Source organism: Schistosoma haematobium, chromosome 1 (assembly GCF_000699445.3).
Source record: "Schistosoma haematobium chromosome 1, whole genome shotgun sequence".
In the NCBI taxonomy this organism is placed as follows: Eukaryota; Metazoa; Platyhelminthes; class Trematoda; order Strigeidida; family Schistosomatidae; genus Schistosoma; species Schistosoma haematobium.
In genome coordinates this window covers 34,359,692-34,387,548 of record NC_067196.1, presented here as the reverse complement: position 1 = coordinate 34,387,548, position 27,857 = coordinate 34,359,692, and the positions used below count along the sequence as shown (strand labels likewise).

The window sequence follows — 27,857 nt, the reverse complement described above, 5'->3', positions numbered from 1 at the left end:
GCATGGTAACTGAACTTAGCATACTAAGACTCGTATATATGATATTACAGGACTGCATAAAACCCAGTTCTTCGGTATGCAGATTATAAGATTACGAAAGATCTAACAGATTATCCTACTAACACTGGTAGATGAAGGTTGGCAGAATGCTGAGTCTGCAAGACATACTATTTTAAAGTGATCACCCTAGTAACTAACAATTAGCAGCGGCACCAAGAATTATTATCAAGAAACTGCATCTCAACTTTACAAGACAACCACGTCTTCAATTTCTTATTCTAAAGTTTGGATTAATTCACAAGGAATTGACAAGACTCCTATTGAAAGGTTTGATCAGGTACATACCTAGAATCGACTACCATTAAGAATATGCTGGAAATTGTTCACCTTTCGTAATTTGGAATCTTGAGTAGTCCTGTGAATTCAGTCAGTAGATCCACAAACTGCAATGAATGAATTTACAAACCTGCTCACTTATTTTGATTATTGTACAGGACGGTATATAAAGTCAATACAAAAATCATAATGAACACGAATCGGTGATAGATATTTTTAATCCCTGAATGAACTAAACACACTGTATAAAAAGCAACCCAAAAATAAAAAGCTTTATTCTAGTAGATGATCATGACGACACGGTAGTTGTGTACACAAGCTTTTTGCCAATAGGAATAAAATCACTACCAATCTTCAGAGTTATGATGGATGATGCATCGACTACAAAACGAGCTGTTGGCTGGACAATTTGTAGAGCTTCCATAGGGTAAGGAGGAACGCGTAAATGTCCGCATGTAGGATCGGCAAAACGGTACAATGTTATGTTTTTTAAGTCTTTAAGAAAAGAGAAAACAGGAAAAACACAAATCAGAAATTAGACTGGAGTAAATAAGAGGAAAGTTGTATTCACAGAATAAGTCACTTCGTTTAAGCAGCTGAATAAATTCCAATTGACTCCAACAATTGCTGGAGTGGTAGTTATATATAATATAAATCAAGGATTTATGTTTATTTTTCAGCATCTAAAAATCAAGGACAAACTATAGTTTGACGCGGACAAATATTAGGTCTCTGCTAACAGACAGCTAATCAGAGCAATGAATAAGTAGTAATCAAGATTCAAATCAATTGTTTAATAAATTTTAGATGGGAAATGATTTATACGTGAGATAGTTACGTGGAATATTATAAGTATTTTTGTACATGAGATCACTTTATATATATATATATATATATATATATATATATATATATATATATACTAGGAAGGAGTTGTGAAAAAAACTTGAGGAGCTATCCACAAGGAGAATAGTTTGTGTATTTTTGATGAGTGTTTATTGGTCAGTTTGAAGCAGTATTAATACTTAATACTCCGACTTCAAAGCTTTAATTTGACTCAAGAACTTTCTAAACCTTTTACTATTTACAAATTACAGTTAATTAGCTAAAAATGGGTTACTTGACTTTATGATGAAAATGACCCAGCTGTGTGTGCGCTATGACTTTTTATATGTAGTGCATCATGATTTAATATGTAGAATACATAATGAGATAAGCTGAGTATAAAATATACGAATGTGCTTTTGATCATTTATCTGATGTCTTTACTGGTGTGTTGAGAAAGTGACAACTTTTCGAGGGCTATCAATAGTGAAGAATACAATATCCAAGATTTTAAACTCAGCTATTTCATAATAGGTTTGACTATGTACTTCTTCATATAACTAATACACAATATATACTCTTGATGTGGTTTTGAAATTATAACTGAATCAAATTACGAAAAGTCAGGAATTTGAATAATTCAGATAATAAAATTCAAAAAACCTTTTACCTTTACTGTTTAACGCAAGTGAACGACAGTGAGTGACTACACGTGAGACCACATCGGTATATGTGTCGCCGTCAAAAATAGTAACACCATTAAGTGTAAAGAGACCTGAACCAATATCCGGATTTAAAAATGTCATGGATGCTGAGGTAGATGGTTCACAAAACAAAATAAGAGGCTCTAAAGGACAAACACTTTCTTCAATGCGACTATCATTAGAATCACATGAGTAGTTGATCTAAAAAATAATAGTAATCGACCGTGACAATTATCAGGTTTAAATTTTAAAAGGCAACTGACGAAAAATTCGGCTCACTATAATTGGAATCCATAATAATTCAAAGATTAAATTAAATTTATATACACGTTCGACATTAACATTTTTATACACTATAATTGAATGTTACGAATAATTTATGTTTATTGATATGTGATGCTTTTTAGCTTATGAAGAGATGAGACAGTTGACATAGATAAAAATATGGTAAATTATCTATCAAGAAGCAGTTACGGCTGTACACTCACGCCGCAAAAATGAAAAATAATAAATTATTAAGTGAATACCCATACGGTTAAAACTGTTATAAATCACTTTTGGAAACTGTTGACATTGCATTCAAACCTAAGGAATACTCTAAGAGCGTTTTATCAGCGTCAATTCCATACACCAATAAAAATTAAAGATAGTAATGCGTTTTTCGTGTTAGGATTTAGTTAATTTTTTATTTTAAAGATATTGTGAATCCAATACCGACAGAATTAATGTGATCAGTCCATTAAATTTTTAATCACTGACTAGTATTTTAAAGCTACTCCGGCAAAAACCATTCACTTTTAGAATCCAGTGAGTAGGTTTAGGATCATTATATGCTTTAAATTCAAGTTGTAAACCCAAAGCCAATAGTTATATCAAGCGAGTAATTATCAGTAATTAACAAGAGAACAGTTAGATAACCTAATCTCCTATGCCTGTATTCTTTTGATAATTCATGTCTAATTCTTAACTTTAGTCAATCTTTCAAGTGTTAATATGGAAACGATAGTTTTGATAAGTTGTTTTTTAAACGAAAAATGGAACTGGGTAATACCAGAGGAAGTAAAACAATACATGTTTAATCATGAGGTTACAAAAAGTAACTCATTTATGATGAAGACATCACATTAAGTATATATTCATGGAAAAGTGACTGATTTGTAAAGTCGAGTTGGAAATAACCATGCAAAGCTTCAACTGACTCATGGGTTCAATCTGTGAAATTTTCTAAAAATCTCCACAAAACACATTCTGATAATAAAAAAAGTAAACAATGACAGGTTAGAGGCCAAAAATAACCAATCAAGATCGAGGTCTACACGACAAGTTGTGTGTTCACGTGGAGAGATTCGAACTCTTCACTTCTAGATGAAGTTTGTGAGGATGTCGATCAGAAGAACGATGAAAATTTCACGAACAAACCATCTAGCCCAGAGAACAAAACTCCACCATAGCCAAGCAAAAAAATATCCTTCTCATCTCACTTGTTTCCCTTTTGAATATCTACTTAAGTTCGGTTGTTAACACAGCCAACACCATCCACGATAAAAACGGTATTGCTAATGTGTTTGCAATCTTTGTTCATTCACTTTAATGGCTAATTATTTACTCTAAACATAAAAGCTTTGAAGCCACTTTCTTTTCACGTGTTTTTGAGATAATGCAAAACCTGCACAACTATGAAAGCATTAACGCAGTATTATTAAGTCAAAATTATGAAATATCCAAGTGGTACAAGGTGTGAAACGATTTTCCGGCTGAAAGTGACTTGATCAGTTGATCTGAAATTATCCACTGATATTATTATTAATAGTTGTTGTATAATTAATTTTGATAATTTGGTTTGACGTATTGCATTAAAAGCTTTTGTTTGAAATGAAAGGACCTAAATGTATGCACTTTTTCGTTTATTATTACTGAACTAACTGAAATGAAATTCCTGAGAATGAGTAACCAAAAAAACTAGACATCAACTAATCAAAAATCCGTTCAGCGGAATTTATTACATCAAAATATTCTATAATTAAAAATAATTGTATTTAAGTTCACATGTGTTACACCGGAACATAAATGAAATACTTAAATTGATGGGATTATCACTATATAAAAAACGAGGGAAATTTCTAGACAAAAACTATGAAGGACAAGGTGTTCAATTGAAATCTATTTGATGTATTCCAAAACTGTTTAGAGAAACAACAGAAAATAATCGAAAAATCATCAGCACAGATTGATATTTTACCATAAAACATGTCAGAATATACTTACTTTTAAACCATCAGGTTGTCGTAAACCTAAAGTTGATATAAGATAGGATAAATTCTTTTTAATTACTTCGCATTCATCTACCTCCAACTGAAGTTGAAGAACTCGTTTACCGTGAATTACAAACCGTTCCCGGACTAACTGTACAAATGGCATAGCACGTTTTGCCATTTTACCCATAGCCTTTAGATGAGGACGTAAAAGTTGAGCTAACGTTGCATTATCTGCTAACGTTTTACCATCGTCAGAAAGATTAGCTGCCATAATTTCAAGAATTTGTGCCTAAAAAAGTTAGTAATAGTGAGTAACAAAATAGAAAAAGATTACAGTAAATATATATTTCACTCTACTTTCAAGCATATATTTGGAGAGAAAAATGTATTACGAATGAGAATCAGTCGTTTGAAAAGAGAAAAAGCAGTTGTACAAATTTGAGGGCTATGAACGGTATCATATGATCCGACTTAATAAACTAAGAAAACATGATGAATCGGGATCAAGAAATACCTGCCATGCTGGATAAGCTTTAGCAACCCAAACAACAGCATCCGAAGGTGGAATAAACTGAGTAACAGAATGGGATCCAACAGATTTACTACTTTTGAAAGACTTTGATGATTTGTATTGTTTAAGTTGTAATCTAAAAGTGTGAGCTGTATCATCTATGTAACGACCTAATTAGGAAAAAAATAAAACAAGAATGAATAGAAAAACATCCACCGAATAATTTAATTATTCTTGAGAAATAGTAACCAAACAAACTTAACGTTGGACCACATTTTTATATGAAAGTTCAACACCAAATGATCCATTAGTAGTACCCAGTGTAGTTTCTAGTCATTAGCGCTGGTTGAATGCTATCGATTAGGTTGTAATGTGATCATTAGGCCAAATAATCCAACACTGCGTGCACTATACTTTGATGGAAGGAGATAGTGAGAAACAGGGACTTAAAACTTCTGTTACTTAGAGTTCGAAAAGTGTACGCAAATGTTAGCTCAGTCAGACAAATAGCAACATTGCAACCATGTTGATAGAATTTGAGCAGGGTTAGTGAATATAGAACGTGAAACTGGTTATCACTAAGTGAAACTCAACAGAATATTGGTTATGAACCGAACAAGTCAGTGGTAACGTCTCTGAATAGATAACTGAGTAAAAAAGGATTCGAGTTCCAAAGAAGAATGTCAGTTTTCTCAAGATGTAGAGGACTTTAAGTTAGAGAGTGGTATTTAGCATAAAACTTAGGTTTGGACAATCGTGTTTAAATCTTCTAACAATGTTTGAGGGTGAAATACGCACTCTGACTTAAGAAATATATCAAACAAGTTATCTCTATGTCAACTATTAGTTAATGATGACGCACTTATTCTCAAAGTACTAACCACATTTTAAAAGCACGATTAGTAAACATGAACGGAATTAACAAATCAAACTACATTCAATAAGTGATTTTTACCTTGTAACAAAAGTATTCGATCTACTGGACAACTAAGCTCGGGCCACTTTTCACAAAAGATTGATGTCTTGTTGTTTAACAAATTAATCCATATGTGTTCACAAACATGTGAACAAATTGGACTAAGTAGTAGTAATTGAATATTCATATAACGTCGAATTAGATTAGTATGTACACTGCCTTGACAAACTTCACGATAACGGTCACGATGTGCCTGTATAAATATCCGAGAATAAAATGATACTGTGAAATGAATTAAAAAGTAATATGACGGTTAAAGGAAAGAGAATAAAAATTCATATATTGACAGACATAAGCACTTTAAGTTCTGATTGTTACCACATAAGCTGATGTTTAAGAGAATATTCTTTGCCTAAGCGAGTAGTAAGATGACTTAGATACTGTTCACAGAAATATGAATCATGATATTCAACTGTAGTTAAAGTTTTTAAAACCGACTAAATATTGTACTTAATAACAATCAGTCACTGTTCAAAAGCCAAATAGCTAATTAAGATAAGTATCCATTGCAAGTTGGCTGACATTAACAATAAATTTGATAACCGAGTAAGTTGACCTTATACTATTAAGTTGGAATACAAGTAATAAAAATTCAATACATTAGATATCCATAGTATTTGAGCTGGTCATATATAAATTAGAAAGCATTAAACTTCTAACTAGAAAGCGAACAGATTACATTCTGAAATCAGATTGGTGTAAGATTAAAAAACTATTCATTTAAAGCATACCAAATTTGTGAAAGTTGCTACGGTAAAGATTTACGATACATTTATATCTTGTTAACATAAAAATATAAACCGCACAATAATTTATATTGACTTTTTAATTGAGAAACCATATTTCACCAAAGCTTTTACTATGATGATTAAAAGCAAAAGTGATTTTTAGTAAAAAGTATCTTTAGTTACCTGAAGTTCATAAAATACAATTTTAAGTACTTCTCTGTATTCATGTGAAGCGTATGCTTTATCGGCCAATTCAATCGTATTATTCATTTCACTATGAATAAAAAATTTAAAAATAAATTTTACTCAGAAGTAAATAAAGAGGAAACTCAATGACAATTGTACCGTTCACTTAAAAAAAGTCAGTTAGTCACAAAAATGATAAGTGTAAATTTGTAAAACTTAAGTATGTTAAAGATATGATCAATCATGAGTAATAAAAAGCCAATGTTATTCATCTAATCTATTTCGAATGGAAGCCGTACTCATTGTTGGACTTGGGGTAGAGCAGTAATGCCTGAAGCCAACCTAAACACCACATTGCCTCACGATCAATTAACCGCAGGCTTCGGTGTTGGGCTAATCCCTGTTCACTCGCAGTTACTGGGGGAATCCTTGTTAGTTTCGAATGATCAGAAAGATAATACTAACTATTGAACTATTAAGAATTGAAGATTGAATGAACTATAATTCAAGAAAAAGAACATGAAAACTACTGTAATAATCAGATTTTTTAAAAATTTAAAAATGAATTCATGACTCATTAAAAACTAAATAAAGCGTACTTTTCAAAAACAAAATCTGCATGCATTGTATAAGCACCTGTTCGATAATCAGATTTTTGTTGTAAACTTGAATCATTTAAAATCTCCAATGTCATATTAAACCAATCCAAAAGGCCATATAAACGTAAAAGTCCAGCTTCAGCCATCTCTTCTTTTACATTAGCATCGTCTAACGAATCACCAGCATCAGCCAAAGCAAGACGAACACCTTATTGGGAAGAGAGGAAAAGTAAGTGCAGAATAAACAGTATATAGATTTTATAAAAAGTAGATGAATTTTTGTGTTTTTCTACATACGTATACGATTTGTTAGTATTTTATAAGGAATACAGAAAGTACATGCGTATTTAACTATTCAACAAAGGAAGTATTGTTTCCAATATACAGTAGCATTTAAAACATCAGTTCAAATTACTGAATATTGACTCTTACAATAGAAATGCTATAGATATGTTGATACACTACCGTTGATGAAGGACTTATGTTTTTTTCCTAAATCTTTTGTCGATTATTTAAATAAGCGAAAACAATTGTTTGTCTTCAGGACCCATTGAATTATATATATTGTGAGGTACATTTTCTTAAAAGAAAAAAAACTAAGAATATAATAACCGACCATTGACTGACCATCAATTTTATGATATAACATAACTTTTAAGTCAACTAAACAAAATACTCCATGGAAAAACAAGGACACATGAGGATAATACAGTCTGTCAAAACAACCAGCTTGAAACAAGGTTATGACAATGAATTTACTTAATACTTATGAAGGAATCAAATTCACCATTACTATTTAAGTAGAAGCTGATTACGCTGTTTAGAACGATAACAAAGCTTTTCAGTTGTACTATCCATCTAAAAAACTCGACATTAAAAACACTCAATAATTATTTGATAAAAATACAAAAAGTATAATTAAAATATCACATCTCACAACTAAATCAACTTATTTTTATTAAAGTTGAGAAAATAGTTAATTTCCAACAACAACAATAATAATCCAGATAACTTACCATCAGCTGAGTACTTTTCCACAGCATCTGCTAAAGTGAGAAAATTACCAGTTGATTTTGACATCTGTATGAAACAAAATTAAGATCAGTGGTCAATGTTATATATATAATTAAACATAAAATAGGTAATTCTCCAACTGTTTTACACGAATATGTGAACAAATAGAATCCAATAAACATGAATCAGTTAAAATGAGTGATTTAGCACTAGTCAGTCAGCAACAACGTAGGACTTCGTACGTACGTACATCAGTTCGAGTTGCCACACCACATTAGCACAGAGATGCAGTGGTCGATTCAAATCCCGTAGTGGTAGATGTAGTAAAATTATAAGCTGTAATCAGAAAAATTAGGGTTTGAAGATGTTATTCAAGGAGTCTAATACAGTGAAATCAATTTGGAAAGAGGAAAAAAGGGAAACGACAAATTCGGAAGATTAGAATTTGGGAGAACACAAAGAGTGGATGCACCTGCGCCATTGCAAACAATTTTGAGCCATGTCATTCAGGGCCTCTAACCATCGGTTGCTATCATCTCGCGGATCCCAACCAGGTAGTCTACACCTACCAACATGGCTCAGTCCAATTGTCAGTGACTTCATGGACTTGTGCCATGTTTTGATCTGGCCGCCCCTAGCTTTCTTCCAACCTACTACTACACCAGAAAACATCGCACGTCGGGGCAGTCGGTGGTTGGGTATATGTAACACGTGTTCCAGCCTCATTTAGCTTTAACTACTAAATGACAAATTCTAAAGCGTCAAACAAAAAAATTAAGATCTGTACGCTATTGATGTTTGACAGAATTTATCTACCCTAACATTTCATACTATTTTACTGGTACTTTTCTTGTTATCAAATTTCACTAATGTGATTAATATATACACAAATATTAGATAATTGTTAAACCTTGAACTAATGACAGTATAACTGACATTGCTAACCTTAAAAAAACTACGAAGTATAAAAAGTCAATTACCTTATTAGAGTTCAATAACAAATGGCCATTGGCACGTATACTTCGAGGCCACAAATTTGGTTCATTTGGCCATATAGCAATGTGATTGTATAAGTAGTAGGTTAAATGATTGGAGATAAGATCCTTTCCGCTAACTCTTAGATCAACTGGATACCAGAAAAGAAATTCTTGACGAAGTCTCTTCAAAATTGGTACACTTAGAGAGGAATGACTTTTCGTTTCGACTAAATCCTCTGGATTTCCTATTCCTAAAAATATGTAATCCCACACTTCTGGTGTCATGTGTTCTGGCCTTAACAAAAAGATAAAAATCATATTTAAAGGAATGTAACGTAAGCATGTATACATAAATATCGACAAAAACTTGAGCTATGAAAACAGAAACAAGAAATCCTGTCGAAAATCTGAAATGACTTCTTCCTGTTCAAATACTTTGTTACTGTTTGAAATAATCGACTTTAAACATTGGGTACACTGGGTTTGAAAGGCATTTCAGCTACTTCAGTTTCAACAACCAAATATCCAGCTGTTATGCAACATAGCTTAAAGTCGAATAGATGAATTCGTAAATGGTACATAAGTTGAATTTAGTTGCACTGAATGCATCATGGGAAACTAATTTTACATAAGAATGCATCATTAAAACATTTAATTTTGTCTATTTATTATTCACTGAAAAATTAATACCGGTACAATTCTAAATTTCAGTTATAGTTAAACATCAAACAAACAGCGTTCATATGTAAAGAGTAACTTATTCTGTACTATTCCTAAATGCTTTTCTATATGGTTACTCGTTTGATCGGTAAAAAAATCTTTTGGTAACAAAAATTTACAAATTAAATAAAAGGAAATTTTGAAAATTTGGGAATGTTTTTGAAGTAACAGAAAAAAATTCATGAGTCCACTTTTGTTCTTCTTTTCAAAAATCTAAATCTTCATCAGAGAAATGAATACACAAAAATGTCATCTTGAAAAAATTCAGTTTTATGGACAAATTATTAAATATTACTTTATTTTGTCTTAATATATATTACAAGTTTAACAGCAAATTTCAGCATATTTTAACAAAGTTGTTTGAGTTAAGCAGTATCTTAGATTGTCTGTAACTTTGTTTATCATGATTTAACTTGCAATATTAATAAATATATTAGAAAATGCAATAACCATTTTGAATTTTTGCCGGTTATATAGGAGTTCAGATTCTAAATTCTGTAGCCACATATTTTCGAAGCTAAATTATTTTACTTAAACCAACGGACTGTTACACATATAACACAGAATTACCAAATATTTATTTTGCACTATCGCCCGAAAATTATGTATTTTTGTTTTGTGCTTTATAATCTCAACAAAAACATTTGCTACATTTAACTCATTCTATAATAGCCAAGAGCAGAAGAACTGAAATAGGTGTGAAAATCAAGTAAACAAAACGAGGGTGTACTTGTTAGTCCAACCAACAAAAGATTAAAAAAAGATAGGAATACCAACAAAATATCACCTAAACTAAGGTTAAAATTATTTCTGGGGAGAAATAACAATGAATAAACACAAACAAAATGCAGTAACTATTCAACTGACCAAATTTTAAGAGGACCAGGTTTTCTACCATCTAATGACCCGCCCTGTAACAAATGAGCTATTGTATAATATGCCATATATATTGTAGAGTCAGATAAAGATTCAATAAGCCATTTATCATCCCATGGTAAACGAGTACCCAAACCATATGTACGAGAGCAAGCATGTTCATGTAACCAGTCAACGGTTGAATAAAGACCGCGTCTAACCTAAATAAAAAAGTAATGAAACCGCATGCCATTATTAAAAAGAATAAGAATGAATCCAACATAAAATCAAGTTTAAAAATTTCAAAACACAACACATTCACACGTTTGCAATTAACCAATAAGACTGTGAGTGAATACATTTACAACTACAACGAACAAACACACAGAAATATGTTTGTCAAAGTAGATCGAATTTTACACACTGGAAAAAGTACCTTACTTTTTGTTTTTGATAAGAGTCTTTTTCGAGTGATATAAGCTTAAACCTATGAGGCGAAATCTTAAATATATGTTGATATAGTCTCCCTAAACTAAAATACAAAATGAATAAAATATATAATCTAAACATTTTAAACAGTAAATATTGACCGATTTGTTGTTTGTTTCTAATGTATTCAAACATTTTTGCACATTCAATTGAACTATAACTAAACTAATTAGAATGAAATTTAAAAAATATGAAAATTATGAAGTACTCTATACAAATTTACAATGAAAAAAAGGGAACAATGTGTATTACCAATAAGTGACAGATAAATGAATTCATTAATTACACACAGAGGTCAATACCATATAGAAATTTTACCAAATATAACGTATTTTCTAAACTACTATCAGAAATAATTTTGAATTTTGAGGGTAAACCAAGGTCACTAAAACTAATGTATGGGAAAGTAATACACATTTCTATTCGTAAACTTATTGATAGTTTAAAATAAATCAGTTTTTTGAATATTATATACATATAAACACTCCCAGAACTGGTAATATCATTGATCACATAGTTATTTTTGTATTTTTTTCTCCCAAAACTTTATTTTGTCACGTTTCGTCCAATTAAATGACTATGTTTAAAATGATAATAATTGGTTCGTTATTACTGAAAACTGATATAAAAGGTGAATATTTTCCGATTGATCAACTATCCTCGAAACTATAAACGAAAATAACGTACAAAGTACAAGCCCTGTACTTTTGAACGTTGTCACGGGCACGGAAAACGCGATCTTGAATACATTGAAAAAGGATTGCCATGCCGTCATGGTTTGGCCTACTATACACGCACATTAATACAGGAGACATATATATAATTTCAATAGTATAATAAGATGAAGATTGTCAGAATTAGATGATACATTAGCGCAATACATTTCAAACAATCTGATCACACACATACTTGTTAAGAAGAATGACGAGCTTCCCATCTTAGATATACCTCTAACTAGACCACAAGATGGCCCAATCCAACGATGTGTGTTAATCTTAGATATCATCACAGTGGATTTCATATTGACACACTATTGTGAAACCCCCGATGATGATACAAAAGCATACAGTGTATAGTTTTCAAATAAATTAATAATGCCGAGTTAATCTTTCTGTGTCAAAAAGGTGAGACAACGCATCATCTTTATGTACAATAACATAAACTTTACAAAAAATAAACTCGTCGTGATACTAATCTTACGACAATATAACATTAGAGATACAATATTACAATATTACCTCATCGGTTGCTGACATGTTAGCTACTGCTTTACGGACTTCTGTTTTCCATTCCTCTGAGCCGTAATCTAGATACCATTGATCACACAAAGCAACCACTGCTTCATCACCACCACGTGTAACGACTAGATTTTCCGGCTCGTAATAAATTACAGCTTCATTCTAATACAAATGGATTTATAAGCAAAAAAGCACAACGCTGTATAATTGACAGAACTTACATTACGATATTTATGGCAAACAATTTGACAGATAGAATGCTATCAAATCTAAATAATTCAGTCTTTTATCCGAAGTGAATACTTGTTTAGAATAATTTCAAATTTGGGAGTTCTGTTTAAAGGTTTGAATGAGACAGTAACAACTCTTCGGACTCTTAGGTTTAATCGTAAGTAACAGTTCAAGAAATGTTTATGTAAAGCAAGTTAGTGAAATATATTTTAAAGAAAGGTATAATAGAAATTAAGCTAACTGGAATAACCGAGTTTAGCAGGTTTGCTTTCGATATTCTTACTTGTACACTTTATCCTAACTCGGACATTTTTACTTAGAATTTTTGAGTGCACAAGGTTGGCTTATAATTAATGGAGCTCACTGAAAAACATATCATTGGTTAATCTACAAGTAATTATGAGATGATGGGAATCTGAAGTTGAACCGAGGGATCTTGAATGATTTAGTCGATTAAGCTGTCAATCCCGGACATGACACTCGCAATAAATAAAATTATATAACTACAGATGAACTACCAAACTTAGTAATCACAGTAAATGGCAAGTCAGTTCACGACACTATTTTTTTTATTTTACTCCATATATAGTAACTAAGAAAGAAATTAGTACAACAGATTGACAACTCAGTATTCTAATTTAGTTGCAGCTATATACATAATATATACAGTTTTCGATATAAAAAAATGGATAAAATACCAGCACGTGTGATATTTAGAGTAAAACACTATGGCTGTAAAACGCACAATTAATGCACTATGTAGGATTTAAAAGTCATATTTAATTTGTAGATATTAATACCACTGTTTGACGTTGTAATTCTCAACAAATTTAGCATTAGGTAGAAAGTAAGTAATAAAATAACATATTAGTGACATCTCAAATGAGTATAAATTTGGATTTCTGATATCTCATAACTTAGTATAAACCACTCCTTGTGAGTAAGCAAATCCGGTTGTTTATTTATTTGATCTGAAGAAATGACTTAAATTAAGTTACGAAATGTTAGAAATAAAAAAATTTTGCTGGTTAGGATATAATAAGTATTTTATTAGTCACACTTAATATTTTCCTGATGAACAAATTGTAAAGACCCACAGTTTAGAAATGTGCAAAAGCAATTTAATGGTGTGAAATATTGTGAAAGTTGTAGTTTTAGTTTTTTTAAAATAATTATGCACATTGAATTGTTAAATTATTACTAATGGAATTCAGTAGTAGAAATTTAAATTTCTAACTAAAATAAGTTAGAAGAAACCCAGAAATTTTAACTGGCAATAACAGGGATATAATTAGTTCACCACACATATTTAACTAATAAATCTAAAAAGAAATTCTTTCCCACTCACCGTTTCAACTAATTGGTCTTGAATAAGTTTTTTCACTGAATTCACCTTTAAACCTTTATATTTTTCAACCAACATAATCTAATATGTTATCATATTCAAGGAACAAGAATATGTATATTTGAATAAGAATAGCCTACCCCATCGTAAAAACCAACACGATAAACTTTTTCTTTGGCCTCTTGTAATTTATCTCGATCATTTTGACTTTGAATCTTTAACTGATCTACTATTGTGACAGCTGGTAAACTACCTAAACCCGGTGTCTCAATTATGGGTATCTGAAAATTGAAATCATATTATAACTGTTATTATTTCCGTATAAATTACGAACCGGTTCGAATGGTATGACCATCGAATCAAGAAGATTGTATTTCGTCCGGAATGCCTGCGAATTAAAAATGAAAACAATTGAACAAGAACAATATGGCTCAATTTATTAGAAATCTAACATTAACGTAATAAAGTGGTGAGGTAATGGTTTGTTCTTACTGTTAATCCTATCAGAAAAATGACGCCGACAAATGTTTCACCAAAACCGGAAATTCTTGTTGTAAAAACTGACTTGCTTGTAAAATTCCACTGGAGAAGAGTGCTAACGTAAACCACAGAAAATCGTGAAACTACCCTCAACACCTATACGCAGAATTCTATCAAAATTTTAATAAACCCATATCAGAAAGAAAATATGGAGACGTAAGTAGTTATATAATTATTGGGTCAGTGACCTAGAATCAAGTTTGACAACTGTGATTATGAAAAAACAACCGCAGTAATTGATTACCACGACCTTTGATTACGCCTGCTGTTACAACCGAAATGTACAACAATGTCATCTTATATAAATAAACAGGCAGATATTTTATTTACTTCAAGCATAAAGCTTATGCACTTAAGTATATGGTAGGTTGGATTGTCAGTTACTCATTAACACATAAAAATACGCTTAGGGAGTAATATTTCAAAGGGGATTGAACAGTAAACCTTCACCTGTTTCTATGAGTTACGAGAAAGTGAGGTAACCTGAAAACCATAATTAAGTAAAAGTTGAGAAAATAAGGAACTGCTTATCAGCATTAAATCACAGAATAAATGATGACTAATCAAGTTGATTTCCAAAATCTCCAGGCTAACGACGAACACTGTTGAAAGCAATTTAACTCATGTATAGTCTTTTACTCGACTTATGACACAACCTCAATGAAAAGCCATGGCAATGTATATAACAATAACCAAGTAAAAGTTCAATAGCTTTCGGAGGGATTCAAACCTGCATCTCATTGAACATCGAGTAGTTTAACTTGCTTGTAACAACTTAAGTCATAACTACACACAGTAATGATATGTTATTCATAAGTTATTGATATAATGGGGTAAATATTAAACAGAGCTGAACTTCCGGAACTGTTCTACCTTATGTTATTGTTTCAACTTCTGCCGTATGGCTACCAGATACTTGAATTATTATATCTTTATATGCCATCATCTGTAAACTTTTTCGCTATGTATAAATTGTTATTATGTGCTATACCTTTCTTAAGTTACTATTAATGTATTACGGACCTATTACTCAGTTTTATTTTAATTACGGAGTAGTTATGTTTACATCGTAATTTCTAAATTATGTTGGTGTGTGACCAAAATTTTACTCTATATTATTGTACGAATCAGTTATAAATCTGAATTTCATAATTAGACGTTATCTACTTGCTGTATTGTATTCTACTATGGATCAACAGTCATGAAATATTGTTCTCGGTTTTTGTTTCACGTATTATTGGTTAGTAGAAGGACGCTGGTACTATGTAAATATTTAGGGTAAAGCAATCAATATTTAGACCAGGTCATACAGCCGCTCTCCTCTAATTACACCTCGATCGTATAGGCCGCAATATTATTCAAAAATATTTTTATTCTCCATAAAAATTACTAAATGAATTAACAGCATAAAAGGAGCTGCATTCCTAAATAATATGTAATTAATTTAATAGTAAAAATATTTTCGTGATATCTCAATGAGTAGAAAATTGTATTTCTGAAGTTCCACGACCTTTATTTATTTATTTGAACACATATCTATTGGTACAGGCGTGCGCCAAATATATATGCGCCACACAAAACAATGAGAATTTAGGAAGAAAAAAAAAAGTGAGGAACGTAAAAAAATGATAATAATAAAAAACAATAATGAAGAGATTGGTGTAAGGGAGTGTAGTAATAATCATAGTCATAATGGGGGAACGGAAAGGTACAATCAGAACAAATCTTTCAGTTAAGGAAGAAACAACCACTTTTATGAAGAAAGTAAAAGAAGGTTACAGCAGGATCGCCACTGGCTTCTATTCTGAGCCATATCTGATAACGTCTCTAGCCACTGTGTAGCACCATCTCTCAGACCCCAACCAGGGAGTCGTGAAGGACCGACACAAGCCAATCCTTTGCAGCTTTCTTTCATGCCACGACACCATGTCATATACTGACCACCTCTCCGCTCTCTCCAACCAGTCCCAGAGTCGGCAAATAATGCACGACGTGGAATTCTCTGGGACGACATTCGGAGAACATGCCCAAGCCACCGAAGTCGGTGTTTCAAGATGGTAACACCAATTGAATTATCATCTCTGTGCCCGGACACACGATGCCGAACCTCTGCATTACTGACATGGTGTTGCCACTGAATGTCAGCAATCCTTCGGAGACAGCGATGATCGAACACAGAGAGTCGTCTAACGTCCTCAACTCGGAGAGGCCAGATTCCACAAGCATAGAGCAAAACTGCTCTCACCGACGCGTTGTAGATCCGACCTTTTACAGCCAGACTAACATCACGAAATCCGACTGTATCTAAACGTTCTCGAGTCACTGTCCGGTCGAAAATTGTATGTTACCATCGAATATGAGTACTGAAGCAGATTTTCTGAAACCACGTGCGCCATTCAAACTGGCTGCCTTCAACGTTCGCACACTTATGCAGGTTGGTCAACAGATAGGGCTGGCTATGTCTTTGGAAAGTCTTAATATTGATGTTTGTTGTCTATCCGAGACCCGTATTCAAGACTCTGGTGAAGTACTACAAATTCGACCTCCATCTGTCGCTTCAAAAGCTTGTTTTACGTGCGCTTATCCGGGGACCCTGTGGCATCTTCGTCTGGTCTTGCTGGCGTTGGTGTCGCACTAAGCGCTAGAGCTGAGGCAGCACTAGTCGATTGGATCCCCATTAACAGTCGGTTATGTGCTGTTAGATTAGAAAGTTCCATCAAAGTGAGAAGAAATCGGCGTGAGAAACGATGTCTTTTCGTCATCTCCGCCTATGCCCCGACAGATTGTAGCCCGGATGCAATCAAGGATGAGTTTTACCACCAGTTATCTGTTCTTCTCCAGAAAGTGCGTTCGACAGATATTGTAGTACTAGCCGGAGACTTGAATGCTCAGGTCGGGCGTCTAGGCACAGAAGAGAGTCGTTTAGGTGGCCGATGGGGACTCGTTGGTCGCAGGTCAGATAACGGGGACCGTCTACTGCAACTTTGCACAGACCACAACCTGTTTCTGGCTAGCCCTAACTTTCGGCACAGTCATCGCCGATATGCCACCTGGCGTCCTCCCTCTGCATCTCAAGCCTGGACTCAGATTGATCACATCGCGATCAGCTACCGCTGGCGTGGTTGTGTACAAGACTGCCGCTCCTTTTGGAGTACCTATCTGGACTCTGACCATGCCTTGGTCTGCGTCAATCTTGCCTTACTTTTCAGTGGACAACGAAGTGACCACCATCAACGGATTGATATTAGCAAGCTGGCTGCAACTTCTGTTGCAAGTAAGTATCGAACCGAGCTAGCCTCTAGGCTAGCTACCACTCCACCGAAAAGTATAGATGAGCATTGGTTGCAATTGCATGACGCCATGAAAATGGCGGGAACAGTCAGTTGTGGGTTCGCGAAACGTACCGCTTTTAAGCACTGGGTTTCTGCAGGTTCCTTACAACTCATTGAAGCCCGTCGGTCTACTCCGGGTGACCGTGAGTTTGACCATAAACGAAGGATGTTACGTAAGGAAATTGGGCAAAGCTTGCGTAAGGACCGAGAAGCCTGGTGGTCGAAGCGTGCTAATGAGCGTGAGGCAGCAGCTGTGTCTAGCAACTACCGGAAGCTATTTCAACTCATCCGAGCCACTGGCAGCAAGAAGTCTGGTGTGTGCAAAACAATCTGCGAGGATGATGGGATGACAATCACTAGCATCCATCGACGTCTTGGACGATGGGCAGAATTTTTCGAAGGGCAGTTCAACTGGCCTGCTGCTCCGGCAACATCGGTCAGACTGTCCTGCCCTCCATGGCCGGTGACGACTGATCCACCAAACGAGGAGGAAGTCCGCAAGGAACTCCAACTCTTGAAGCGTTACAAATCACCTGGCCCAGATGACTTACCTCCGGCTCTTTTTAAAGATGGTGGTGACTTTTTGACTAAGGAATTGACGACGTTGTTTACAAAGGTTTGGGAACTAGAGAGTGTACCAACGTCATGGAATGGGTCGATAAACGTCCCTATCTTTAAAAGGGTTCACGTCGTTCCTGTAACAACTATCGGGGATAAGTCTACTTCCGATTGCGTCCAAGCTATTGGCTTCCATCATACTTCGTAGGTTGTTCAAAACCCGAGAAAGATTGACTCGCGAGGAGCAGGCTGGGTTTCGTTCTGGTCGAGGATGTATTGATCATATCTTCACCCTCCGCCAAATGTTAGAACACCGCCATACTTATCAAAGGCCAACAATCTTAGTGTTTCTTGACATCAGGGCTGCCTTCGATTCGTTGGACAGGACTGTTCTCTGGGATTGTCTATTGAAGAAGGGTGTGCCTGAGAAGTTTATTAACATCCTAAAAGCCCTATACACAAACAAATCAGGCAGAGTGAGGGCATACAACCACCTCTCTCCATTGTTCCATTCGAGTAGTGGGGTTAGGCAGGGTTGCCCAATCTCACCATTCCTCTTCAACTTTGCCATCGATGACATTCTGGAAACAGCTCTGATGAATGTATGTAATGGTGGTGTGGATCTGTTGCCTGGAAAAGACTTCTCGACCTTGAGTACGCGGACGATATTGTCTTACTGTGCGATAATGCCCAAGGCATGCAATCCGCACTTAATCAGTTGGCAATCAGTGTCCGTAGGTATGGTATGTGCTTTGCACCTTCGAAGTGCAAAGTACTCTTACAAGACTGGCAGGATTCCAATCCTGTACTCACCCTGGATGGTGAGCAGATAGACGTAGTCGAGAAGTTCGTGTATCTGGGTAGCTGCATAAGTGCTGGTGGTGGCGTAAGTGATGAGATCGATTCATGTACAGTGAAAACCAGAGTGGCTTATGCCATTCTGGGCCATTTTCGGCGCCTTCATGATGTTAGTCTGGCTGTAAAAGGTCGGATCTACAACGCGTCGGTGAGAGCAGTTTTGCTCTATGCTTGTGGAATCTGGCCTCTCCGAGTTGAGGACGTTAGACGACTCTCTGTGTTCGATCATCGCTGTCTCCGAAGGATTGCTGACATTCAGTGGCAACACCATGTCAGTAATGCAGAGGTTCGGCATCGTGTGTCCGGGCACAGAGATGATAATTCAATTGGTGTTACCATCTTGAAACACCGACTTCGGTGGCTTGGGCATGTTCTCCGAATGTCGTCCCAGAGAATTCCACGTCGTGCATTATTTGCCGACTCTGAGACTGGTTGGAGAGAGCGGAGAGGTGGTCAGTATATGACATGGTGTCGTGGCATGAAAGAAAGCTGCAAAGGATTGGCTTGTGTCGGTCCTTCACGACTCCCTGGTTGGGGTCTGAGAGATGGTGCTACACAGTGGCTAGAGACGTTATCAGATATGGCTCAGAATAGAAGCCAGTGGCGATCCTGCTGTAACCTTCTTTTACTTTCTTCATAAAAAGTGGTTCTGCCTCCCTTACCTGAAAGATTTCTTCCGATTGTACCTTTGCATTCCCTGATTACTAGCACATTACCTTACACCAATCTCTTCGTTATTGTTCTTTTTTGCGCTCCTTAGCTTTTTTTCTTTCTTTGTATTCCTCTCGAACTTTCATTGTTTTGTGTGGGCATATATATTGGCGCTCTCTTGTACCAATATTCATGTGTCCAAATAAATAAATAAATAATAAAAGAGGGTGAATAACGACGTAGTAAATAATAATAATAATAATAATAACAATAATAATAATAATAATAGCAATAATAACAGCAATAGTAATATTTGAATCATTTGAATGTTCGTCGAAGCAAGAGAATTAGTTTCCATGATCATAGACAGTTCAGTTCATTAATTGTGTGTGGGCTGTGATACTGCCCGGGTGCCCAAACCGAAGCAGGTGGTTATCTTAGGGGCCACACCCCGAGCCTTTGACCTAATGGTCTAACCCACAAGGCAGTGGAGCATCGTGAGGAGATGCAGTCCCATGGTAGCCGGTGACCGAAAAAAGGTTCATACGCCATTTGTTCCCGTAGGATACTGGAGCCCATGTGCACCATTGATTTGGAATCCGGTTAAAGCGCCGGACATTCGCTTTTCGTCCTCTTATTTTCGTAAACAACACTCCCGCCACGAGAAGGCAGTGAGTAGGACTTCCCTGGCAGAGGCTGTATACGCGTGGCCGTGTGAGAGTATTTCGAGAGGGAGGGCGAACCCACCCCGCTCTCGGCCATACCAGGGCGTTTGGGGGCCCTAATGTAAATCAGCTCTTCAGAGTAAATTATACATTGTTATATACTGTTGGGATATTCAGGAAAATATCCCAATAATTATTCTGTAAAGTCTAACGCTATCCTTGGGCTTGAGATGATGTCATTTTCTTATTGGTCAATATTTATTTCATGTGTCATTTTCCTACTGGTCAATATTGTATAATGTTATTTTCTATTTTGTGGTACGATGTGGTCTGCTTGATTGGTATATAAGCAGAGTGTGTTTGAAATAAAACGATTCATATCTCCAAGGCTGAGACTTGTGTTCTAGACTCAACTGGCTGAGCTAGACATGGAAGCGGGACTAATCAGAACCCTAGGCCGTTCTTACGTGTTTGTGCGTCTTTGGTCCGATCGATAATTCACTGTCCTCTAATCTGCCGTCACAGTTATAGCATATACATCAACATAATATGTAAAAGTAGCCAAGATTGGATTAAAGCACGTTCCGCGTAGGATTATGCTGGGGCACACTGAATGACTATTTCACCACCAACTAGCGATAGTGAACACTCGAGAATCTTCCTATGTAAAAACTATAAATAAGCTAACGTTTTTCATATTGTGCTTCCTACTTCCATCTACTCTTGTTATTTGGAATATAATTTCGTTCCTGTTCAACTGCGTTCTGATTCGGGGATTTGTCGAGTGAATTAATTTCCAAGAATACTAAGTGATAGGAGTAGCTGAGTTGTAATAAGGGAAATTATAACATCTATCACAAAACAAAAACGAATGAAAGTGAAACAATATGAAGTTAATCTTACAGGCTTTTTAATTAAGTCTTGCAAAGCGACCCAGTCATCTGGAGAATCGCTAGGAACACTAGTCACAATTCCGGTACCCTTAGAAGATCGAATCGACATCATAGGTAAAACGAAAACTCCAGATTCATAAGAGGATAACGGAGCCTTGACTTTTAATCCGAGAAGATCAGCACCTTTGAAATTTGCGACTATATCGATGTGCCCAGGGTGTGAAGGATCTAAAATACCCTGAAATCAAGTTGCATAACAACAGGTTAGTGAATGGAACAGAAAATTCCGACATTTCAAACAAGGAATTAGACGCTAGGACATCAATGAAACTTTGGTCGTAAAAATCAGTTTTAAAGCATAATGTAAGTGGAAAATAATTTGGACAGGTATGTCGCCGAGAAAATAATAGATGGGGGTGTAGAATACATAATTAGGACAAAAAAGCAGATAGAAATCGAGAGTATTCTGGTTTTCCTAAAACGAAACAATGTGTAATAAGTTTAAAATTAACGCATCAGCAAGAAAGGTAGCTCATCGGTTAAAGCATCTAACTTCCAATTACTGGTTTGAAGGTTCAAAGCCCATAACACCAAAATTAAACTCTACGAAATGTTAAGCAATGAGGTAAACACTGAGAACATATGGAGATAATTATAAACAGAACATAATGGAGTTAGATGATGCTAACTAAATGAGTTAAAAGTAATGGTTTATCTTAGTCGATGTTTTTCCAATCACATCTAAATGACCGGATCCTTCGGACCTTACAAATTATCTAGAACTCATAAAAAGGTGGCTCTTAAAGAGTAAGTTGGTTTTGGTTATTTAACCTTTGCCAATTGGTTGAACACCCACGAACTCCTGTAGGTGAAAAAATTGTTGCGTTTCGACATCAGAACCGCCTTCAATACATCGAGTAAGACTTACTGTTGGTGAAATGCTTGAGAAGATAAAGAATTTGAAGCCTCCGTACACACTAAAACCATCCCTCCACTGTCCAGCCTCACCAGTGGTGTTAGGCAGTCTTGCGAAATTTCATCATCTCTTTTCAACCTCAGCTCCAATGGCATTCTGGAAACAGCTCCGTGAAAGGCAAGTGATGGTGGTGTGAATCTGTCGCTTGGAGTGTTTTTGATTTTCAGCCCGAGGATGATAATGTCTTACTGTGCGATGATACACAAGCCATCCATATCCTACTCAATTAGTAGAAAATCAGTCACTGTTAGTAAGGCATGCTTATTACACTTTCAGAATGCAAAGTATTCTTCCAAGTCTGGTAAGAACCTGCACTTCAGTCATTTTTGTGACCGGCTGGAAATTCCCAAAACGCGCTTGCATTCAGGTTTTAGCAGATGATATGAGTTTATGGAAACTATAAAACCTCATAGTAATCTAGACCATGTTTTGTGCCGTCGCGACATTAGTTATGAAGTAAAACGTTGGCTATACCACACGTCCGTGAATGCAGTTCTGCTCTACGTTTTGAAACTTGACTCCTCTGAGTTTAAATTGTGTGGGAGCATGCTGTGCTAAATAGTCGATATCTCCAAAAGATTGTTCGCATTTGGTGATAACATCGTGTAAGTAATCCCGGCGTTTAACAATGCATTTTCAGGCACATTGGTAATTCGATCTATAGACACTGAACACGGTGATTTGAGCATACTATATGAATGTCATCCTAACGGTTTTCATACCCCCATTGTTTGACAACGATATGATTGGATTAAAAGAGGCTATCAGTTAATAACATAGATAAGACTAACAGCTTTTGCGACTTTCCAGCTAGGATGCTAAAGATCACGCAAACCTCCGGTTGGGAATATGATCGAGCGTGGAGCGATACACAAACCAGTGAAGGTCCTGTCGTAATATTTGGTTGCGTTTTACACGAAACTATGGTGGATTCTCCCCCATTAGCAAAAACTACTACTGTTTGATTTCCTAAATGGAGTATCATTTAATAAACACTCAGTCAGTATTCAGTCAACTGATTTGAAGGGAAATTACGAGCACAACACAGAGTTTGAGTTTTTGCTACAACCAATTAGTTTGCATTTATCAAGAAAATGACTTGTATCTAGTGCTTTATCAAGTAAAAAAACCATTTATTCCCAACCAAATACGCAGAATGGATTAAATACTAATATTATGAGCACAGTAGCCTTGCCAATATCATATTACACTTTAATAATCATTCAATGGCAAAATTGTACGTAAGACAAACCTGATACGCCATATTTTGAGCAGCGCGTTGAGTACAAATTAGTATACAAGATTGTTGTGTGCTTTTCACTCCGACATAATCTATATCTGGATGTACCCAACAATTAGTTTGGCCAAACATCGTTTCAGGACGTAGAGTTGCCGCAACAAGGAATATGGGTTCTTTTAATTGGTTTACGCAACTAAGGACAAAAATAAGGCGAATTTATTCACCGCAAAACGTAAGCGCTCGTAACTACCATGTTTACTTTGGGAATCTATCAACGTTAAATGTTTAACTTTACACAAGTGGGACTGAAGTGCATACAAAATTGTGACGTTATAAACAGTAAACTTTCTTCCTTCAAAAATGAATTGTAGATATTAGAAACTGATATCATCCTCATTCAAGCAGCTCAAATTTCGTAAATACTTGGTTCAATAAATAGTACTTTTAGTTACGTGAACAACTACATGCAACTGACCCAAGTTGTCTAGTTCATTATATTATCTTTTTTACATAATAGATAAGTATCACTCGTTAACATGAGTCTGTAAATAAATTTCATTTTTACATTATTTTCAAATATGTGTAAAACATCGTCACTTTTGAAGTGACAATACTATCTTTATAGTCAAAACTTTTGCGAGATGTGAGGCATATCAAATTTGAAAAACTCTACAAGGAGTTTACAATGATATTGAATTGCTTTTAGTTGGGATTACGTTTAGCAACAGATGTTGGAAAAGCGTGAAATTTGTGAAAAAGTAACTATCTGTTAGCCTGTGGACGTCTTTATTGACTAACGTGGTTAGAACATAAGTTACTCATGCCTTGCCCGAAGTCAGCTGACACATGAGTAGCTTTGGAAAGAAGTTGAATCAATCAAGACAGCGTCAGTCTACGAAGCCACTAGTTTAGGCAATTTCGAAAGAAGACATCAAGTTGAGGCGGACTCAATAATTCTAATCAGTGGTTGCATGGCTCAGTTATTTTAACGATGAAGATAAGTGACAAGTGGAATATTTGTTCAGAAAATAATGCCCGAAACAGTACTCACCTGAATTTCGAAGGAAATTCGGATATGACTTTCAACTTAATCAACGTATATTCTTGTGGAACGACACCCTTGAATTAAATACAAGTTGGGTTATACCGTACCTTACCTCTCCAACAGTTCGCTCATGATCCATACATGGCTGATTATCTCGAGAAGAGAATATGGTGTATCGTTTACCATACTGAATTTTTCCTTGCTTCTTAAGAGTCAGGAACTGCCAACGAACAAATGAATCATAGTAGGGATTAGCATCTGTTGTAATAAAGGATCTCCTCCAATCAACCTAACATTAGAAAAATTCAAGAGATCATTTTACCACGAGTTAGTATTCTGCAGTGTAGCCTACTAAACTTATTGAGATAAAATATTATTGTTAACCTTATTAGGGCCTTCTGAATGAGAAAATCAACAGACATCATAACCTTGTCTTATTACCGTCGTTGCGTAGCCGTCAACATTCAGACTTAAGGCGATATAAAGGACCAAGAAACACCAATTAATGAAGCGTCCTTCAAAAAGGAATGAGTAGGAAGACGTATTATCTTAAAAATCACGCTGTATTATAGTTCTATATGATTATATGGAGCGTTTCTGTGTTTAATATAGTGTCGTTGAGAACAGTACTAGCAAAGAATATTTCAGATCGCGAACAGAACCCTGATAAACGAGTGTTGTTAGAAACCTCATTAGATTTATTTCCTTGAACTAATAGCACATCCGTTCGATTATAGCCCACAGTAAGTATTCCTGTTCCCACAACCATCACACTGATTCAAAACTAATTAATTCCTACTTCTGGATAGCTGATTTCTTTTATATGAAGTGTGGCAAGTCAGTCAGCTACAACGTAAGACCAGGCACATATGTGCATCTGTCCAAGTTTCCAAGCCTCCTTAGCACAAGATGAACACCAGATTCATAGAAGCAATTAATTCAATGGTGGTAATATATAAAAAAAAATTGCATATGGGGAAGAAAGGATTATTTAGTTGAAAGAAAGATATAAAGCAATTTTAATCTCACGGTTTAAGGGAAAACAAAGAGTGTATACACATACGCCATTGTGATCGATTCTGAGCCGTCACCAAAAGTCTCCAACCATTTGTAACGATGGTCACACAGACCCCAACCGAATAGTCTGCATCCATCAACGTAGCTCAGACCAGAAGTAAATGACTTCAAGGACTGATGCCACGTTTTGGTTTGGCCTCCCCTAACTTGATTCCCACCATCACCAACACTAGTCAGCACTGCACGTCGTGGTAATCGATTGTTGATCATGATTAATACGTGACCCAACCATCTCAGTCGATGAGGATTCATAACGTCATCAACTGATTTACTACCATTGGCTAATACCCTGCGTCCAACCTCACTACTACTTACCTGGTGATCCCAGAGGATGTGAGCAATATTTTTAAGACGTTTCCAAATATTAGTAACTTATGAGTATCTTCTACTCTACACAATTCGCAGTCGTAAAGTAAAACAGAACAAACTGCTGAGCAGTATAGTCGCCCCTTAATTGTGGACGGATATCTCGCCTTCGCCTTAGGTGAAGTGAGTTGGAAAACGCCAAACGAGCTTTTTGAATCCGTTCAGAGATTTCGTCAGACAGCAACCCATTGGGGCTGATCAGTTGGGATATAAAATAATGCCTAGTCCTATGTTAACTATTGTCGGCTGTAAGTGGAGCAATTACTCTATGAGTGTGTTCGGCTTTTAACTACTAAATTGCATGTTCGAACCTACTCTGATTTAGACAATGGGGTAATATTATTGGCACCCACACTTCCAGTGTGGGTCCAAGCTATGAAGACTGACCTGTACCTGATGATTTAATTACACTGGCCTTCAGTATGTAAGACAGTGACTGAAACAGCCAATATGTGGGATTTCAGACCAGTTTTAGGCACATAATCCCTAATAATTCAATACGCATTGCTTATTACATGTAAGAACTCTCCTCTCATAAAAGCTATGGTCGAAATGCTGGCTATTCATCGTGTAGGATAGTTCTCAAGTATATGAAACTGACTAAGAAATGAAAAGAGACGAGTCGATAAATCGTATGCGTATTACTAGTCTGACGGAGAATTTGCATTAAATTCGGTTAATAGACCCAGTTAAGGATTAAAACAATCATCATAGTTTGGAAATGAGGATGCATGAACAGCACAAGTAAACTAGTGGCAGATAAACTACCTGAAGAAATAGCAGCATTTAGTGACCTTTGCCCACAGAACATTGTCAATCACGAAGGATCAGATGAATAAATATAGCTGGTAAGTACGGATACCACTAACATGCATGAAGTATAAAGAATAAGGTTTATTAAATATAAACACAGCACTAGAGATAAAATAAAGACGGCTGGAGTACATGAAACCCACCTTGACACCTAGTTTACGCAGGTCATCAACAGCTAAAGCAGGGAAAAATTTCAACCAGTATTCAGGGTCTTTAAATTTAGCGATTTCATTGTTATCCATTCCAAGGCTTTCCATTATTTGCCACTGAAACTTTGCGCCACTAGTCTTCGCAATAGCTTTACTTTTTTTGCTTTTACCTTGGGCAGGAGTCTAAATTATTAGGTTATATGTTAAGCACAAGGGCGAGGTTAGTACCACTGTCTCCATACTGGCAGAAAGCTCCGAAGCCTCGTGTGGGAAGACAGGTGGACAACCAAACTCCTTGCATTCTCGTGACAATTTGTCTGCAGATGCTAGGATAGGCGTACCGGTGCAATGAAGACCGAACGGCCATAGAGCCAACTTGCCCTTCAGTCGTTCGTATCCTATGGAAAACTTCGCGCAATCACAAGATAGTTCCGCTTACCTCGCATTTCGATAAAGAAAATGTGTGACCCAAATGTAGTCTCCCATTCATATAGGGGTAAGGGAAAGTGACGAAGTACTTTTCAATTCTAAAACAAATGTCATCAACCGTGAAATGTTACGTTTCACTGTTTTTCAAAGGAACGTCTGCTTCGAATATTTTATTCGACTCCCAAAAAGTCTGCACCTGACCCTCGATCTTGCGAAGCTCATCTAGCTTTGCAGTACCTTTCCGAGTCATGCGAATATACCTTGAGCTCAAATTTG

The 27,857-nt window shown here is 35.7% G+C and overlaps 1 protein-coding gene across 3 annotated transcripts; it reads right to left on the bottom strand.

Annotated features, from left to right (window-relative positions):
• Positions 1 to 238: 238 nt before the first annotated feature.
• Positions 239 to 27,857, bottom strand: LARS1_1 (Leucine--tRNA ligase, cytoplasmic). Of its 3 annotated transcripts, XM_051216700.1 has the most exons (21): positions 27,713 to 27,857; positions 27,381 to 27,679; positions 27,147 to 27,335; positions 24,860 to 25,036; positions 24,754 to 24,821; positions 23,715 to 23,895; positions 21,497 to 21,724; positions 14,324 to 14,377; positions 14,130 to 14,270; positions 13,993 to 14,070; positions 12,414 to 12,575; positions 10,699 to 10,907; positions 9,115 to 9,406; positions 8,137 to 8,200; positions 7,121 to 7,328; positions 6,519 to 6,609; positions 5,587 to 5,800; positions 4,635 to 4,801; positions 4,131 to 4,409; positions 1,832 to 2,066; positions 239 to 831 (listed from the first exon to the last, which is right to left on the bottom strand). In XM_051216700.1, exons 2-21 carry the CDS (start codon positions 27,390 to 27,392, stop codon positions 626 to 628), a joined length of 3,255 nt encoding a protein of 1,084 aa, XP_051073828.1. In that variant the 5' UTR covers positions 27,393 to 27,679; positions 27,713 to 27,857; the 3' UTR covers positions 239 to 625. The 3 variants fall into 3 exon arrangements, with proteins under 3 accessions (XP_051073828.1, XP_051073827.1, XP_051073829.1); XM_051216699.1 differs by having other exon boundaries at positions 13,993 to 14,377; XM_051216698.1 differs by lacking the exons at positions 10,699 to 10,907; positions 12,414 to 12,575; positions 13,993 to 14,070; ... (7 more) ...; positions 27,381 to 27,679; positions 27,713 to 27,857 and having other exon boundaries at positions 4,131 to 4,599; positions 9,115 to 9,930.

Coding starts and splice junctions, on each gene's coding strand:
- LARS1_1 (XM_051216700.1), bottom strand. Junction 14,071..14,129: donor GTGTTGGTTTTTACGATGGG/GTAGGCTATTCT, acceptor ATAACATATTAG/ATTATGTTGGTTGAAAAATA. Junction 4,410..4,634: donor AAGCTTATCCAGCATGGCAG/GTATTTCTTGAT, acceptor TAACTTTTTTAG/GCACAAATTCTTGAAATTAT.